Source organism: Panthera leo, chromosome B4 (assembly GCF_018350215.1).
Source record: "Panthera leo isolate Ple1 chromosome B4, P.leo_Ple1_pat1.1, whole genome shotgun sequence".
In the NCBI taxonomy this organism is placed as follows: domain Eukaryota; kingdom Metazoa; phylum Chordata; class Mammalia; order Carnivora; family Felidae; genus Panthera; species Panthera leo.
Window position 1 is genome coordinate 44,705,427 of NC_056685.1, and position 17,511 is coordinate 44,722,937.

The 17,511-nt window shown below is 42.6% G+C and overlaps 1 protein-coding gene across 1 annotated transcript in view; it reads right to left on the reverse strand.

Annotated features, from left to right (window-relative positions):
• Window positions 1-17,511, reverse strand: part of STYK1 (serine/threonine/tyrosine kinase 1) — a 44,726-nt gene that overhangs the window by 11,408 nt on the left and 15,807 nt on the right. The window contains exons 2-5 of the mRNA XM_042945809.1: window positions 5,064-5,208; window positions 4,252-4,386; window positions 1,584-1,850; window positions 636-817 (exon numbers count right to left, since the gene is read on the reverse strand). Coding sequence (XP_042801743.1) covers window positions 636-817; window positions 1,584-1,850; window positions 4,252-4,386; window positions 5,064-5,109 — 630 coding nt within the window. The 5' untranslated portion in view covers window positions 5,110-5,208. The remainder of the gene's footprint in view (window positions 1-635; window positions 818-1,583; window positions 1,851-4,251; window positions 4,387-5,063; window positions 5,209-17,511) is intronic.

Consider the following 17,511-nt stretch of genomic DNA (forward strand, 5'->3'; position numbering starts at 1 on the left):
TCTGAACACTTAAATTTTTTTTAATAAGAATTTAAAGTACAAAAACTTTCAAGCTGATTTCGCCTCATCCACCCTGGCACACTAGAGCAATGTTACGGAATAGAAGACACACTTAAGACTAACAGCAACAAAATTACAAGCAGTACTAACAAGAGTTTTTACATGCATAATTTCTGTTAATTTTCATAATAATTTATTTTTATCCCCATTTTACAGATTCAGAAAATTCAGGCTCAGAGAGGTGGCCTGCCCAAAGTCACACAGCTAGTACGATGCAAAGCGTAGAGTTCATATTCTAATCTGCACTGCCCAATCTGGTAGCCATTAGCCACATGTGGCTATTTAAAAGTTTATTATTTAAAATTAAATAAAATTAGCAATTCAGTTTCTCAGTCACATCAGCCACATTGCAAGTGCTCCATAGCCGCATGTGATTAATGGCTACCATTTTGGACAGAGCAGATATAGAACATTTCTATCATCATAAAAAGTTCTATTGGATGGTGATACTCAGTCATTCTGTTATGTTACTATAATGTCTCTCTGCTTCATCATTTGCCAGGCTAATTGACATGTGAACAGCTAATCAGCCAGGTCAAGCCTTTCCTTCCTAACACCTCTACGCTACCGCTTACCCGCCGGCAGGTCCAGAGAAAGCTGAGCAGGTCTCCTTGGGCCACATCCTCCAACACCATATAGAGTGGCAGCCCTTCTGTGCAGCAGCCTTCCAGCTGTACCAGGTTCTTGTGCTTCCCCAAGTACTGATAGAATTGGATTCGCCCTAAGAAATCCTGCACCTCATAGAGCCCAACTGGTTCTGTGGAGGACAGGAGAGCGATGGGAAGTGAGTAATCAGAACATTACCAATAAAATGGGAGGTATGAGGGAGGAAGCAACCTCAGATGGCAAAGCTCCAAAGGAGAGTAAGTATAGACAAAAAGTAAATAGAAAGGGAACTAATTAGAAGATAATCCTCAATGTCACTGCTTTTTTGTCAAAGCTAACATAGAATCATAGGTTTTAGAACTGGATAGGCTTTCATTTGCCTAAATAGACAAGTGTTCACATTCAAATATGATCACTGCCTAGGCCTTTTGATTAGTATTCTTGCTTATCCTATCCTTGTTCTGTTGTATCTAGCCCCTATTACTGGCCCATATGAAAGAAAAAAAAAGGGGAAAGAGGGAGGGAGGAAGAAAAGAAGGAAGGAAGGAAGGAAGGAAGGGAGGGAGGAGGAAGGAAAGGAGGGAGGGAGGAAGAAGGAAGGGAAGAAGACAGTATTAGGGAAAGTGATAGTGCAGAAAAAGAAGGAACAACTTCAAAATCCTCATGCAAGTAATATCCATATGAAAAACTGACTTCTAGCAGCCTCAATAAGCAAGCTTGAGCTAGGGAAGGTCCCTAAAGAAAACATTTCGGCCTCAAGTTTTCACTTCCTCTTCCCTTCTTATCCTGCACACAATGGTGATCCCAGCTATCTGTTGATTAGCCTTCATGTCGGCAAGCTTGTCAGCATTCACTGTTGAGGGCTCGCAGTGGAAACGTGAAAAAGGGGAAAGGAAGTCAAACACTTCTCCTTTTACCTTTCAAAGCCTTGATGACAACACTCTTTGGCTTAGCAGGGTCCCCAGTGTACATCTTGGTTCGATAGATGGCTCCATAACTACCACTGTGGATCTGCTCCAGAGAATCACAGAATTGCTCCCGGGGCACTTGCAGCTTAGCCAGAGCATGAGTCATGGTTTGTAGGAGGCTTTCCACCGATGTCTCTTTAAGTGGCACAAACACGCTTCCTCCATGACCTGCTGCCTCCAAGCTTAAGCCCCTAGATGGAGGCACAGGGGCAATGCCTAGAACGAAAAGATGACACCAACCACTGGTTCCCTACCCCAGGGACTCCAGGAGGACAGAACCTGGAACAAACTGGCAAGGAAGTCCCTTTGGCAATTTTCTCTCTGCCCAATGTGAGGATAACTTCTGAGTCTTCTCTGTGAACCAGCATCAATACCAACCTTTCTAGAATATTTATAATAACCCCATTACTTCTAAGACAACTCAAGATGGATCTCTGGAAAGTGGCAATGACATTTCCTTTCTGTCTCTCTTGGGATTATAGTTCAGTATAAGTATAGCATGGAGACAATTAAGGAAGTTCCTGAATAGGTACTCTACCTCCAGGTACTTAAAGGTAGTGGTAGCTACCGGTAGGGGCTATTGATTAAGTCGATCAAATGGCTTTTAAAGGTGGAGAGGACGGTATGGATAACTCCTCAACTCCAAGCCATGGTTATTCTTCCTCCCTTAAGATGTTCCCAAAGTTAAGTATTGCATATTTCCTATAGCCTCAGTCAAAAAAAAATCTTCTGGTATTTTCCCCTTTTCTTAGTCAACTTTTCTCCATTGGAAACGAGAAATTCATTCTTCTCATTAAATCTCCATTCATTCATTCCATCTATTCGACAAATATCACATGTTGTGTGCCAGGCATTGTTCTAGGTGTTGCGAATAGGCAAAGTCCAGATTCTTATGATTACCCTCTAATGGTAGGAGAAAGGAAGCAGATAATAACAAACCAGGTGATGAGTGTTATGAAGGAAAATAGCAAAGTCAGAAACACCAATGATGCTATTTTACATTTGAAGGTCAGGAAAGGGATTTCTGATAAGATGACATTTGAGAAACGCCTGGAAGCAACTAAAGAGCAAACCATACTTGTATTGGGAAGGATATTCTAGACAGAGGGAACAGTAAGAGCAAAGGCATCAGGAAAGAAGCACGCCTAATATATTTAAGGAAGAGAAATGAAGTTAGTACAGCTGGAACCATATGGGATAACTGGAGAATTATATGAGACAAGGCCAGAGAGTGCCCAAGTCATGGAAAGTTATTGAAAGAATTTTGGCTTTTCTAATTCTAAAAAGAAAAAACATTCTATTTTGTTTCAAGGAGAGAATGGCCAGGACTGACTTAAGCCTTAAAAGAATAATTCTGCTGTCCTATGGAGAACAGACCATAAAGGGATAGTGGTAGTAGAGAATCCAGTTAGGCGTGCATTACAAGGATCTACGAGAGGTGAGAGCTGCCTCGGTTTATCCTGAAGATAGAGTTGACAGGATTTGCTAAAGGATTGGACATGGAATGCAAGAGAGAGACGAGTCAAGGAAATCTTCAAGATTTTAGACTGAACACATAGAAGACAGGGCTTGCCATTTACTAGTAGAAAAGACGATTGGGGGAGAACATTTGTGAGGGAATTGCAGGGCCTTTGTTCTGGGCATATTACAAAGATGTGCATTGGATCCAAACTACAAAATGGGTGGTTTCACATAGGAATCTGGAGTTCAAGGGGGACTAGACTCAGATCAGAGAAAGTGTTTGAATCCATAAGACTGAAAAGGAGATCGTTTAGGAAGTGACTGTAGATTTAAAAGGAAAAATGAAGTGTTTCGAGAAGGAAGAGGTACAAAACTGTGTCAAATGCTTTTGACAGGCCACGATGAGGACTCAATATAGCTGTCAGTGGTGATCTTGGAAATAATTGTTTTGGCAGAGTGGTGGGGATAAAAGCTTCAGAGAATGTGACAAGTAGAAGTCATCAGAATGAGTTTAGACAACTCCTTTGAGAAGTTTTTCTGTAAGTGAATTCAAAGACAGTGGGGATAAAATGTAGAGAGGGATTGAGGACCAGCCACTATACAGTTTCTGATCACTGTCAGGAATTTTTTTCCTTCTTTTCACCCTTAGTTTCATGTGAGCTAAATCTCTCGCATTATATGCTTCAGGACAGGACATCATCTCCTACTTAACACTTCAGAGACAGCTATGAAGGCTACCCCTCTTCATCACATAGTCCAGGAGCACAGAGCAGGGCTGGGATGTATTACATAGTAAAATGTCATCCTTCAAGGCTGGTAACAAGGCCTTGGGCTTTACCTACTAATCTTCCTTCCCAATATGTAGACACTCACATGGCCAAATAGTTGATAGTGCAGTAGGAAAAGAAGACAGAAACAGGCCACATGAGGCTTCTCTTGCCTATTGTAGTTTCAACTACCAAGCACATACTGAGTTGCTACTCATGACTTCCTAGAGAAGAGCTCACCTCCATTCAACTCCACAAGAGGGGCCCCAGACCTCCTCTCCCACAGTGGGGACCTCACCTTATAGACGTGGGCTCACTGACACTTGGGTCTTATTTTCTGTAATCTCCATCTTCCCTGAGCCTCTCCCCAGCCCCACTTTGAGTTTTACCTCGGAGTCCAGGAGAGTGTTGTTGAGCTCTTTGCCCTCTGATAAAAAGCCACAGGATGACCGCAAGAAGGATGAGGAAAGTGCCCACCAGAATGGTTGGGATGATGATGATCTCATACTGCTGCTCCCGGACAACTGGGTAGGAAATCAAGCAGGAAAAGAAGAGATTGAAAAAGAACCCCAGTCTGATATTCACTCAACTTCCCCTATCCACCCGTTCTCAGCTCCTCATACATGAAATGATCATCTCTTCCTTCTTCCCCTCTACTTGCATACAGTGGAACCACTACGGGGAGCAGCTCTCTAATCAGAGACCCCAGTGTCCCTGCTTCTCAGCCTATCAAGTGTGCTCTGTGCCTCATCTTCCATTTTTCCTGCTGGGGTTAAGGATGCAACATCTGGATCTCTGGCACTTGCCCCCCTCTTCAAAGACAATGACCTGGGCACCTGGGTGGCTCAGTCAGTTAAGTATCTGAATCTTGATTCTGGCTCAGGTCATGATCTCATGATTCATGGGACTGAGCCCTGCATCAGGCTGTGTGCTGACAGTGCAGAGCCTGCTTGGGATTCTCTCTCTCCCTCTCTCTCTGCCCCTCCCCAGCTTGAGCACTCTCTCTCTCTCTCTCTTTCAAAATAAATAAATAAATAAGCATTAAATAAAAAAGAAAATGACCTCCTGTGTGCCCATTCCTTTATCAACACCGTCTTCATTTCTACTAGAAGTCATCTCATCCTCCTTCTAGAATCTGTTCAGACCTTAGTCTCTGTCATCCTAGAATCAGAAGATAGGCATCTGCGGTGTTTGTCCTTACCACACAGCTTGTCACTGAGACTGCATTCCAATAACATTCGTGCCATGACCCTCTCATCTCAGCCACACAGCTGTCCACTTCTATGCTTGGCCCTCAGAGAATGCACAGGGCACCACTGAGAAGAATTCCCAAGGACTGAGTTGTTCTAAAAAACATTAAATGGAGCATAGAGAGTTTTAAGACACCTCTATAAATCATTAGGTATTAAGTACATGACTACCTGGAACTTTCTGAGTCATCTATTCATCTTATCCATCTGCCTGATACTCAAGTGTGAAGAACTTTATTTTTTCCTGGCATTTTCCCTTTTTTCTATTATAGAGGAAGTATAGCCCTGATCTGGCTTCATCCTTTTATGCCATTATTTCTCAAATTATTTCAAAGGCTTCCCTTCTACCCAAGACCGCTGCTCCAATGTTTGAGTCCATAGTACCTGTCTGAGCAATTGTGGTCCACAGGCAATATGGGAATGATTTACCTGCCCTATGATCCTAAGCAGGTTCGGGGTGCCTGGGTGGCTCAGTTGGTTAAGCATCCAACTCTTGATTTTGGCTCAGGTCATGATCTCACAGTTTGTGGGATGGAGCCTTACATTAGGCTCTGTGCTGACAGTGCAGAGCCTGCTCGGGATTCTCTTCTCTTCTCTTCTCTTCTCTCTCTCTCTCTCTCTCCCCCCCCCCACTCTCTCTTTCTCTCTCTCTCAAAATAAATAAATAAACATTTTTTAAAAAATCCTAAGCAGGTTTAATTTTTTTCTGGGTATTACTTATTTTTTAATTGGACCTTCCCCTGCCCATTATATATAGACAGACACAGGCATTCATTCTAACAAGTAGATAGATTAAAGGGATTATTGCAACCAAGCCATCTTCTTTCTCTTTCTAAAACTATATATATACATATATATGTATATATAAAATAATAAGGTATTTTACCTTATTTTATATTTTATATTACCTTATTTTATTTTATATTTTACCTTAATTTATATTTTATATTTATATATTTTTACCTTTATTTTATATAAAATAATAAGGTAATAAGGTATATTTTATATATATATATATATATATATATATATATATATATATATATATGAAATAAGGTAAAGTGATATACCATAAATATCTTTCTCCCACCCCGTCATTCTCCATTTATCCCAGTCCCAATTCTCCTCCAAGTAAACGGTAGTTCTTAGTTTCTTGCTTATTGGGCCACAGATGCTTTATGTACATCACTTTTAATTCTATATCATCAGCATATATTTGAAATTACACCTCCAAAAACTTGGTTCTTTCTTTCTGAAGAGAACTGGTGGTTACCACTCTTTCATATCCATCTACAAACCTTATTTTGCCCTTGGTAAACAAGAGTCTTCCCTGGTTCTAGTCAATGCTGACTGACCTGGAAAAAAAAACAGTGGTGGTTTTTTTTTTCACTGTCTAGGTGATCCTAAGTTTATGATCTAGTTTTGCAGTGATTTGATAACGAGGTAAAACTTTATGAATCAGAGCTGTAGCTTATATAATATTATACTATATTGTACATATGTGCTATTCACCATATTAGGTGGTCTTTTACTACATTGTCTGTTGTGCTTTATTGTTGGTCCTAATAACCACAATGTGACTTATGGAGGCAGAGTCACTTAGTGCTGGAAACACATACAAAGAGACCTTCCAGTTCCAGCCACACCCCCTTTTCACTCTTCTTTATGGGGAGATGAGAGTTAAACAGTTTTCTTACCACCCAGAAGAAAGACAGGTGTGTGGTTTGTTGACAAAAGCCCGTGCAAACAGAGGAGTAGCCAGGAAGAAAATAGCACAGAGGAGAGGCACCTGCTTATCTGTGGGCTTGTACCTAAAAAGGGATCTATGCACTCAATGAATTATAAGATAACAACATCCATCTCATTTGGTTATAAGCCAAAAAGGCAAGGTGAAAGGTGGTTGAGAACGTTTCCACAATTCCACAAGACCCCATGGAAGGAAAAGCCCTGGGATGGGGCCAGAATCAGAGAGCCTCGAGAAGGTGGAGAAGGAGATCTTAAACAATAAAACACTGGCTCAGTCAGGTGAATTCAAAAGCCATTTGAAAATTTCTCACTGCCATTCTCATTCTTGTTTTCCTTTCCTCTTACTTCCCTTTCAGGGCATTATCAGATGTAATTGTGTTCATCCAGGGAGCAGCCAGTTAAACGAGTTTGGCTCTCTGGGGAATGTTCTGTGAACATAATCTCTCTTAACCACAGTACCAGTAAGAAAAAGTCAGCAGCCAGCCCCGACTTGCGAGCTCTGCCCAGAAGCCAAACCACGCACCCACTAATACATAGTGAAGGAAGAAATGTAAAGGCCTGTGTGCACATGTATCCTCACTTAGAACTGCTCATGGTGGGCCAGACTCAACTGCAGACACGTGGTCAAACATACCCGCACCCAATGACTCAAATCCACGCCTAGACCCTGGCACCTACATATCACACTTATTACAGGGCACAGTGTGGTCATTTGGATACAATATGACCTTCTATTACATTTCCTGAACAAGGTTCATTTGTGTGTAATTTTATTTGCGCATGGATACTTTAAAAAAAATGTTTTTAACATTTATTTATTTTTGCAACAGAGAGAGACGGAGCATGAACGGGGGAGGGTCAGAGAGAGGGAGACACAGAATCCAAAACAGGATTCAGGCTCTGAGCTGTCCGCACAGAGCCCGACGCGGGGCTCGAACTCACAGACCGTGAGATCATGACCTGATCTCGACCGAAGTCGGCCGCTTGACCGACTGAGCCACCCAGGCGCCCCTGTGCATGGATACTTTAAAGAAGCTAGGTTTATTAACAACTAGAAGCCCAATGTGATCAGATGCTGGAGCAAGGAAACAAATGTATAGGGCTATGGTGAGGCCCACTCAGTAGATAGTTTTTGTATGATAAGCTCTTTCCAATTATTACAGTTTGGCTAGAGACCTATGGAACATACCACATGAGTCTAGAATTTTTAAGGTGTACACACCCAACCATACCTACCCACATATGCATGGAAGCCTACACTTACCTTACCACTTAGAGCCCACCAAAGCATTTATATCAGAAGATGCTCATATTTGCCCGTAGTGACAATATTCCTCTCTACATCGCTCTCTTCTCTGCAGTTTATATTCAATTACCACACGACTCTGCCTGCCCAGTGTGTCAACGTGAGAAAACACATGCCTTGGTGCCCAAACCTTCTAGGATAACTTTTCCTATTGGTTAGCTTCTAACCTATGTATTAGAAGAATGTTCTTGACCATTTCTGTACAATATGACAAATACTCTATCCCCTTCTATTATATCTAGACCATTTTCTGACTGTGTTAAGAAAAATATATAGGGGCGCCTGGCTGGCTCAGTCGGTAGAGTGTGCGACTCCTAATCTTGGGGTTGTGAGTTCAAGGCTCATGCTGGGTGTAGAGATTACTTAAAAATTAAATCTTCAAGGGGTGCCTGGGTGGCTTAATCAGTTAAGTGTCCAACTCTTGGTTTCGGCTCAGGCCATGATCTCACAGTTCATGAGTTCAAGCCCCGCATTGGGCTCCATGCTGGCAGCATGGAGCCTGCCTCAGATTCCCTCTCTGCCTCTCCCTCTGTCCCTCCCCTGCTCACTCACTCTCTCTCTCTCTCTCTCAAAATAAATTTTAAAAAATCTTCAAAAAGAAAAAAATAATACTGGTTACTGCTTCTTCTCCTTACCTAGACTGTAAAATCCTCACGCATGTAAAACATTACCCCACAGTTCTCTCCTTGGTACCATGTATCACTAGGTTTTACTATATTCAAGCCACTGGAATCAAGGATCTAGAAAAGTTGTGAAATTGTTTATTCTGATCATTCTATTCGGTGGCTGGAACATACGTACATTGGCTGCCTATAGCTTTCACATACCTATATCTACAATGTCAAATCCCCTCAGACAGGCCTCTCATTAAAACAATATTATTGCCTCACTTGTGGTTATCATTCTTTACTTTCTCTCTTCTCAGTTTCTTCTTTCTGTCGGCATATTGAAAAGCGTAGTTCCCTTCTTGAACTGAGAACCGAGAGGAGGAAACAGCACGATGAAGAAAGAGATACAAAGGAGTATGAAATGGGGAGTACAGTGCAGCTCAAATCTTCGCACGATTAGAGTCTGGAGTCGAATGACTATAACTGAAATTAAGCTAACTATTTAACATAAACTCTCCAAACCCTCATGCATAGGCACAATACAAGCATAATGCCACGTCCCCTCTCTGTCTGTTTCATTACACACAAAGACAGTTCTATTTCCAAGAATAGTGCAACCTCCACGAGCCACACTTCTGTCCAGTGAGCACAATAGTCTCCCAGATATGATCAGCAATTTACTCATGGGTGTCCAGAAGAAACTCATCTTACCAAAATACATCTACAAATAGAACTTTATTTGTTTATGATTATTATTTTATTTATTTATTTTTTGAATATGAAACTTATTGGCAGCTTGGTTTCCATACAACACCCAGTGCTCATCCCAACAGGTGCCCTCCTCAATGCCCATCACCCACTTTTCCCTCCCTCCCACCCCCCATCAACCTTCAGTTTATTCTCAGTTTTTAAGAGTCTTTTATGGTTTGGCTCCCTCCCTCTCTAACTTTTTTTCCTTGCCCTCCCCCGTGGTCTTCTGTTAAGTTTCTCAGGATGCACATATGAGTGAAAACATATGGTATCTGTCTTTCTCTGTCTGACTTATTTCACTTAGCATAACACTCTCCAGTTCCATCCACGTTGCTACAAAAGGCCAGATTTCATTCTTTCTCATTGCCAAGTAGTATTCCATTGTGTGTATAAACCACACTTGCACCCCAATATCTACAGCAGCACTTTCAACAATAGCCAAACATGGAAAGAACCTAAATGTCCATCGGTTGATGAATGGGTACAAACAGAACTTTAAAAATTAGATCCATTCTCCCGCACTCCAACTGCCTAAGTGTTGTGAGTAATCACTTGACTGATCTCCGTATAACATCTGGTCCCATTCCCGTAAGATATGGTTAAACGTTACACCAGCCTCCACCCTCAACCTTACCACCTGTGTATCAACACAAATGGATCTGCCAGCCATGTTGTTTTTATAAAGACAAGTGACCCACCCACTCAGATGAATGCCACACTGGGTAAGGGAGTTATTAATAGCTATGGACCTTGGGGCAGAGGACCCAAAGGCTTTGGGTGAGGAGAGTAAAACATACAGAGGTAGCAGCTCCCAGACTGAGACAGTTTGCCTTCCAGCTCACTCCCCTCTTCCCCTCCCCCTTCTTCCTCATCCATGAGATGTCCTAGCAAAACAAACAAAACAAAACACCATTTAATGGAATGAACGTGTTAAATTGGAAATGAGATCGAAAAGAATTGCTCAGATCTATCTACAGGATTCCAAAATTAGTCTTTAACATTCTGAACAGCAAGCCGTCCTTCCTATTTTCAACTCCAATAAACATATGTCGAGCAACTATAATGTGCCAGGTGTGATGCTAGGCACTTTCACACAACGGGGAAACTGAGGTCTGAAAAGGTTAAATTTGGGGGGCACCTGGATGGTCCAGCTGATTAAGTGTCTGACTTTGGCTCAGGCCATAATCTCGCAGTTCACAAATTTGGGCCCCACGTTGGGCTCTGTGCTGACTGACAGCTCAGAGCCTGGAGCCTGCTTCCGATTCTCAGAGCCTGGAGTCACCCTCTCTCTCGGCCCCTTCCCCGCGCACACTCTGTCTCCGTCTCTCTCAAAAATGAATAAACATTAAAACATTCAAAAAGATTCAATTCTGAATAAGCCCAGGTTAAAAAAAAACAAAACAACAAGCAAATGCCACAGCAAGGTGTCATGCCCCAGTCTTTTAATTACAAACCCAATATTCCTTAAACCACTTTACTACACATCTGTACTTGTCACTCACATGGAAGAAGAAATTATGTCCGAATCCAAAAGAATCATAGAAACCGTAATGCAGAAACCAAACTTCACCAACAAATGCAACAGAATTTGGAAAGCACAGGGGAGGAGAATCTGCCTGTTAAGTGTGTGCTCCAAGGTCTTAGAGGGCCACAGACAACGACTGCATGTCTGTCTTCAAACTGTATCCAGAATATAAAGGTAGAATCGAAACTTTCCCCCAGTACTCCCCAGATTATGGAATCTTGGATCATTTTCTTTGTCTGTTCATTTTCCTGGATTTGATCTCCATCCTAAATCCCTTTTTGAGGGAAAGGGTCTAGTTTCCAGGACTGGCGATCTCTCACTGTGAGCATGAAGGTCCAGAAGGAGCTAGAACTCCCAGGAGACAGGGCACTGGCCTGAGAATTGGGAGCACCATGCAGCGCCCAAGGCCCCACCTTCCTCCTGAAGCACACTTGCCAGAGGACAAAGAGTACAGGCAAAGGCACACTGGAGAGGCGAGCCTCTTTCGATCCAGAGGATTTGACTAGTGTAGACAACTTGCCTTGTGCCAGGTGATATCTCCTAGGGTGGATGAGGCAGAGAGAAGGGGAGGTCACCCAGAGGGAATCCCTTGTCCTCCTGTTCTCCTCAGATACTGAAGGATTGTGATTGTTCTGATCCTCCCCCTCCCACACCTTCCTAGAGACCCAGGGCTTGAAATGCACTTTGAAACCATTAGAAGAGAGGCTCCCATGGTGCTTGGGAATCCTGACCTTATTTCAACAAAGGTCTTGTAATAAGGAGACTGAGTGTTATCAGCTTTTCTTCCTTATTTTTTTTTAATGTTTTATTTATTTTTGAGAGAGCGCAAGCGGGGAGGGACTGAAAGAGGGGGACAGAGTATCCGAAGTGGGCTCTGAGCTGACAGCAGTAAGCCCGATGTGGGCCGATGTGAGATCATGACCTGAGCCTAAGTCAGATGCTCACCTGACTGAGCCACCCAGGCGTCCCAGTCTTCCTTCTTATTTTAACGTGTCTGCAGGAATTCCTAAAACACATGTACAACCCAGTAGAGATGAAGAAGCCTAATTTGTATCCTGGAAGCTCCCAAAAAATTTGCTTTGGAGAGGAGTACTGTGATTGCAAGACAGACAGGCCCCTTAACATCTAAGTAAGAATCGCAGTAACACTACCCACCCCATGAGGTTTTTAATATGACTGCAGAGATTAATTTTAGGTCCTTTGAGGTGTCACCCAAATTCAATACATTTTATTTTTATTATAATTATCATTCTGTTTTTCACGTTCTCAATTCCATAATTCTCCATCTACCACAGGCAAACCTCAAAAACCCAGAAATGATATATCCCAAATTAGACATTATCTCGCTGATTGTTTTCTCTTCCCGAGATTACCAATCAACAATTTCCCCAGCCCAGAATAAGGGTTCTCTTTATTTTTATTTTTATTTTTTTAGTGTTTATTCATTTTTGAGAGAGAGGGAGAGAGCGAGAGTGGGGGAGGGGCAGAGAGAGGAAGACACAGAATCCGAAGCAGGCTCCAGGCTCTGAGCTGTCAGCACAGAGCCCTATGGGGGGCTCGAACCCACTGACCCGAAGATGACCTGAGTCGAAGTCAGTCGTTTAACTGACTGAGGCACCCAAGCGCCCCGAAAAAGGGTTCTCAATAAGGGAAAAGCCAAGGACACACAACTACCACCACCCCCCCCCCAAAACACAGAATCGCCTCTTTTCTATCTGCGTCTCCTTTCTCCTACCCGTTGGACACGCCAGAGGAGACGCCTCCCTGGGGCTTCTCTCAAACACTTCGCTGCTGCTGTGGTCAGTCACAGTGCATTTCCAAAGATCAGTCCCCCTCTCTGCTATTCATTCTGCTAGACTTTTCATTCAGGGGCAGTGGGGGGACTTCTGGAACTTGAGAAGTCTTAGCAGTTTCCCCTGTAAGTGAGGAGCTCCACCCTGTTCTACCACTCTTCCCGCCCATTCTAGCACATTGCCCTCTGGCAGACGGGAGAGCCACACTGAAAAAGGACAGAAGGAAGGCATTCTGCGAAAGATGGCGGGAACACACATACGTGCACACGCGCGCACACACACGTACACACGCTGTCTCATACTCTGATAAATGAGTCCCGGACCCGGGCAGGCAGAGAGACAATGGACAGGGGATGTCACAAGCAGGAAATGTGTGTGTGAAGTGCTGTGTCACACAGGGCGGGTCCCTGTAAAGATCCTGCACAGAGAAGGTAATCCCAGGTACACAACCACAAACGCCTGGCGAGATGAAAACGATGCCCCCGGGAACCTCATTCTGCACAGCAAGGAGCAAACAGTGGAGTCCCTCCTTAAGAGTGGCTCAGTGTGCCTCAGAGCTGAGCAGTCTGGAAGCTGGGAAAGATGGAATCAGCACTGAGCTGGTGTTATGATAACAGAGGTGCCAATTCCGGTTTGATAGGTGATTCATCAAGCGTCCAGAGGCACGACACCTGACTTTGCCATGCCTTCCCTTCCTAGTTCAGGGAGCGGGACACCTGTTTCTCTCCTGAGGGCAGTGAAGAACCACAGACAGCAGCAAGGAATGAGTCACGTCAGAAAAGGGGGCAGGGCAATGAGCAAGTCCCCTCAACCAGTGAGACGACCTTGCCTCTCAAATTCTGAAGGTCCTGCAGACCTGCCTCTTTCTACCCATATCCCAGCAGCCCCAGAAGCTCACAAGCTTCATTTCTATCCCTGCCCTGCCTGCACTTTCCTCCAGGGAAGTGGCAAGAGAAGGAGATTTGGAGTCAGACTTCTATTTGGATCTCAGGTCCAACATTCTCCCAGACTGTGTATAAGTCATTCTAACCTTCTGAGCTTCCATTTGTCCATCTGTCAGCGGAGACAATGATATCTCTCTCCCGAGACTGTGGAAAGCTCTCCAGGATAATTTACGTATAATACCTAGCATAGTGCTGGGCCCATTATTGACAATCAATATGAAGCAGTGCCTCCCTTCCTCCCCCATCCCTTCTTCACCTGTCTCCCAGGTTGGGAGGTAGTCACATAGCTGTACCAATCAGGTAAGCGTATATAACTCCAGATAACAAAACAAAACCCCTATTGTCAAGATATTTATAATATTGGTAGATCTAACTCCACATAGTCCTGTGTGCGAAGAGGAAGTTAATCATAAAGGAACGTGGGTGTTAAAACTTCATACAGCAACTACGTACGATTGGACAGTCTAAGTATTACACCTTCTAAGAGGTCTCTGAATTTGACAATCATGTTGAGGACGGGAGATTTAAACAAGACGGATCAAGAGCACAATGCTGTAAACTAAGGTATAAAACAGATAGAATGCTACATCGTGGTATATTATTAATTAGTTAATTAATTCACCTTCTGTCCCTAAATGTCTCAACGCCTTCTAGCTGCTTCCATTGACACCACCTATCTGCTGGCTACATTTTTACCCAGTCTTGGGTAAAATTCCTGAACTAATCTGGATGGAGGCAGTAAGGAGATCAATAGTCTCGGCTCCTTCTCCCTATCCTTCTTGACACCCTCCTTAGTTTGAGAAGACAGGTCGCTCATTTCTCGTAAGGTTGTCCAGGTACGCATGCTGAGTACCCAAGTACTCTCAAGTCTGGAGTCCTATCCTGAATGTCTCACAAGTGGATAGGCCCTCACTGTCCTCTCTGCCTAAATCAATCCTCTTTCATGAGATTAGAACTGCACAATATAGTCTGGTTACTGACGTCCTACTACAAATGGAAAGCCACCCCCCTCCTGATAGATACCCTGATGGCCTTGCACCTGAATAATGGCCATCACCCCATCCATACTCTACTTCACGCCCACCCACGTGCCCCTGGACCTCTTGCCCCTACTGTTCTGCTCGCCACACTATAAACCCAAGTTGCTTACTCTCACCTACATGTGAATGTATCACCAAACTGTCGACCTTTACCTAGAATTTACCTCCAAAACCTAGTTAGTTTATCTCAAATCACTCTCTCAGAGAAGTGGCCCAATGGATACAGGCAGAACGGAGATCACTCATGGTCCTAGAAAGAATAAGCAGTAGCGGAGCTAGAGAGGGGGGTAGTTCAGAGAATAAACAGAAAATGAGGATGGGGAGAAAGTTTAGGTAGCTTTTCTAAGATGTGTAAGTAAGTTGAGAAGTTCAATAAGGACTTGTTACAGTTGTTTTTGTTTTTGTTTTTGTTTTGCAAACTTAGGGCTCCAGCAAGATGAGGATAAGAACTAGTGATATCCCAGCATGCATTAATCTCTCATTCCAAAAGCAAAACAAGATTTGAGGCAAGAAGCATATTCTAGGCCTGAATATGTTACAAAGCCTAACACACACACTAACCTACACAGTGATACTCAAAAATAGAGAGTAAGCTTAATAGAGCACATAAATATCCCAGAAATAAATGACATATTTAGGGATTTAATATAAAGAAGTCAGCATGAAACAGAACAAGCAGATTCTCAAACCTGGCTACACATTAGCCTCTTGTAGGGAGCTTTCTAAAAAATGCCCATGTGGGGTTCACTCCCTACCTTAGAAGAATTATGATGTTTATGTATCCCATAAGTATGATTTCACTTATCAGCACTGAAAAAAGGGACTGCTTCCCAGGAGACACTAAATTACAGCCAGGTTGCGAACTGTTGAGATTGATTATCATTATGTGGATTATGCATCATATGCATATTATGGTTACTCGCTTGGCAATAATAATTTAGATCCTTGCTTCATTCCTGTGCAACAATAAATTTTAGTTGGACAAATGATTATATGTTTTAAGAAACAAAAACTAACATTGTACGTTATATGGGATTGGTGAGGACTAGGTAAGATTAAAAGAAAAGATTCCTGGGGCGCCTGGGTGGCTCAGTCGGTTAAGCGGCCGACTTCGGCTCAGGTCACGATCTCGCGGTCCGTGAGTTCGAGCCCCGCGTCGGGCTCTGTGCTGACAGCTCAGAGCCTGGAGCCCGCTTCAGATTCTGTGTCTCCCTCTCTCTCTGCCCCTCCCCTGTTCATGCTCTGTCTCTCTCTGTCTCAAAAATAAATTAAAAAAAAAAAAACGTTAAAAAAAATAAGAAAAGATTCCTGTACAAATCAAAACCACGATAACATACCAACTCACGCCAGTCAGAAAGGCTAAAATTAACAGCTCAGACAACAACAGATGTTGGCGAGGATGTGAAGAAACAGGAACCCTTTTGCACTGCTGGTGGGAATGCAAACTAGTTCAGCCACTCTGGAAGACAGTATGGAGTTTCCTCAAAAAATTAAAAATAGAACTACTCTATGACCCAGCAATTGCACTACTAGGTATCTATCCAAGGGATACAGGTATGCTGTTTTGAAGTGACACATGCACCCCCATGTTTATAGCAACACTATCAACAATAGCCAAAATATGGAAAGAGCCCAAGTGTCCACTGACAGATGAATGGATAAAGAAGATGTGGTATATATATGCAATGGAGTATTACTCGGCAATCAAAAAGAATGAAATCTTGCCATTTGCAACTACGTGGATGGAACTAGAGGGTATTATGCTAAGCGGAATTACAGAAAGACAAATATCATGACTTCACTTATATGTGGAATTTAAGATACGAAACAGATGAACATAGGGAAAGGGAAGCAAACATGATGTAAAAAGAGGGAGGGGGCAAAACATACGAGACTCTTAAATATCTTAAATATAGAGAGCAAACTGAGGGTTGTTGGAGGGGTTGTGGATGGGAGGATGGCTAAATGAGCAAGGGGCCCATCCCATTGCTGGGATGAGCAATGGGTGTTACACGTAGGGGATGAATCACTGGAATCTACTCCTGAAATCATTACTGCATTAAATGCTAAGTAACTTAGATGTAAATTTAAAAATAAAAATAAATAATCAATAACAAAAGAGATACAAATGCATAAAGTAAATAAAGAAATAAACAAATAAATAAATAAATAGAAGAATCCTTCCAACAGAAAAAGTAAAACCACAAAGAAAGGATCAATGCATAAAAACAGAAATTCTACAAAACTTAGTAACTATAGTAAGAAAATTAATAAGATGACAATAAATAAATGGTCATGAAAAGTGAAAAACATGGGGCACCTGGGTAGCTCAGTCGGTTAAGCGTCTGCCTCTTGATTTTGGCTCAGCTTATGATCCCAGGGTCATGGGATCGAGCTCCGTGTCAACCTCCACACTGAGTGTGAAGCCTGCTTGGGATTCTTTCTCTCTCTTCCTCTGTCCCCCTTCCCTGTTCACACAGACTCTCTCTCTCTCTCTCTCCCTCTCTCTCTCTCTCAAAAAAAATTAAAATTAAAATTAAAAAATAAAAATTAAAAATTAAAAAAAAACAGTGAAAATCAAAAGAAAACCAGTATATCAAATCAAAGTGTTTAACAAATATGGGAGAAGGGTGATGTTAAGATTAAAGATGTTCAATTTAACTAATAATTATATAATATACATTCAA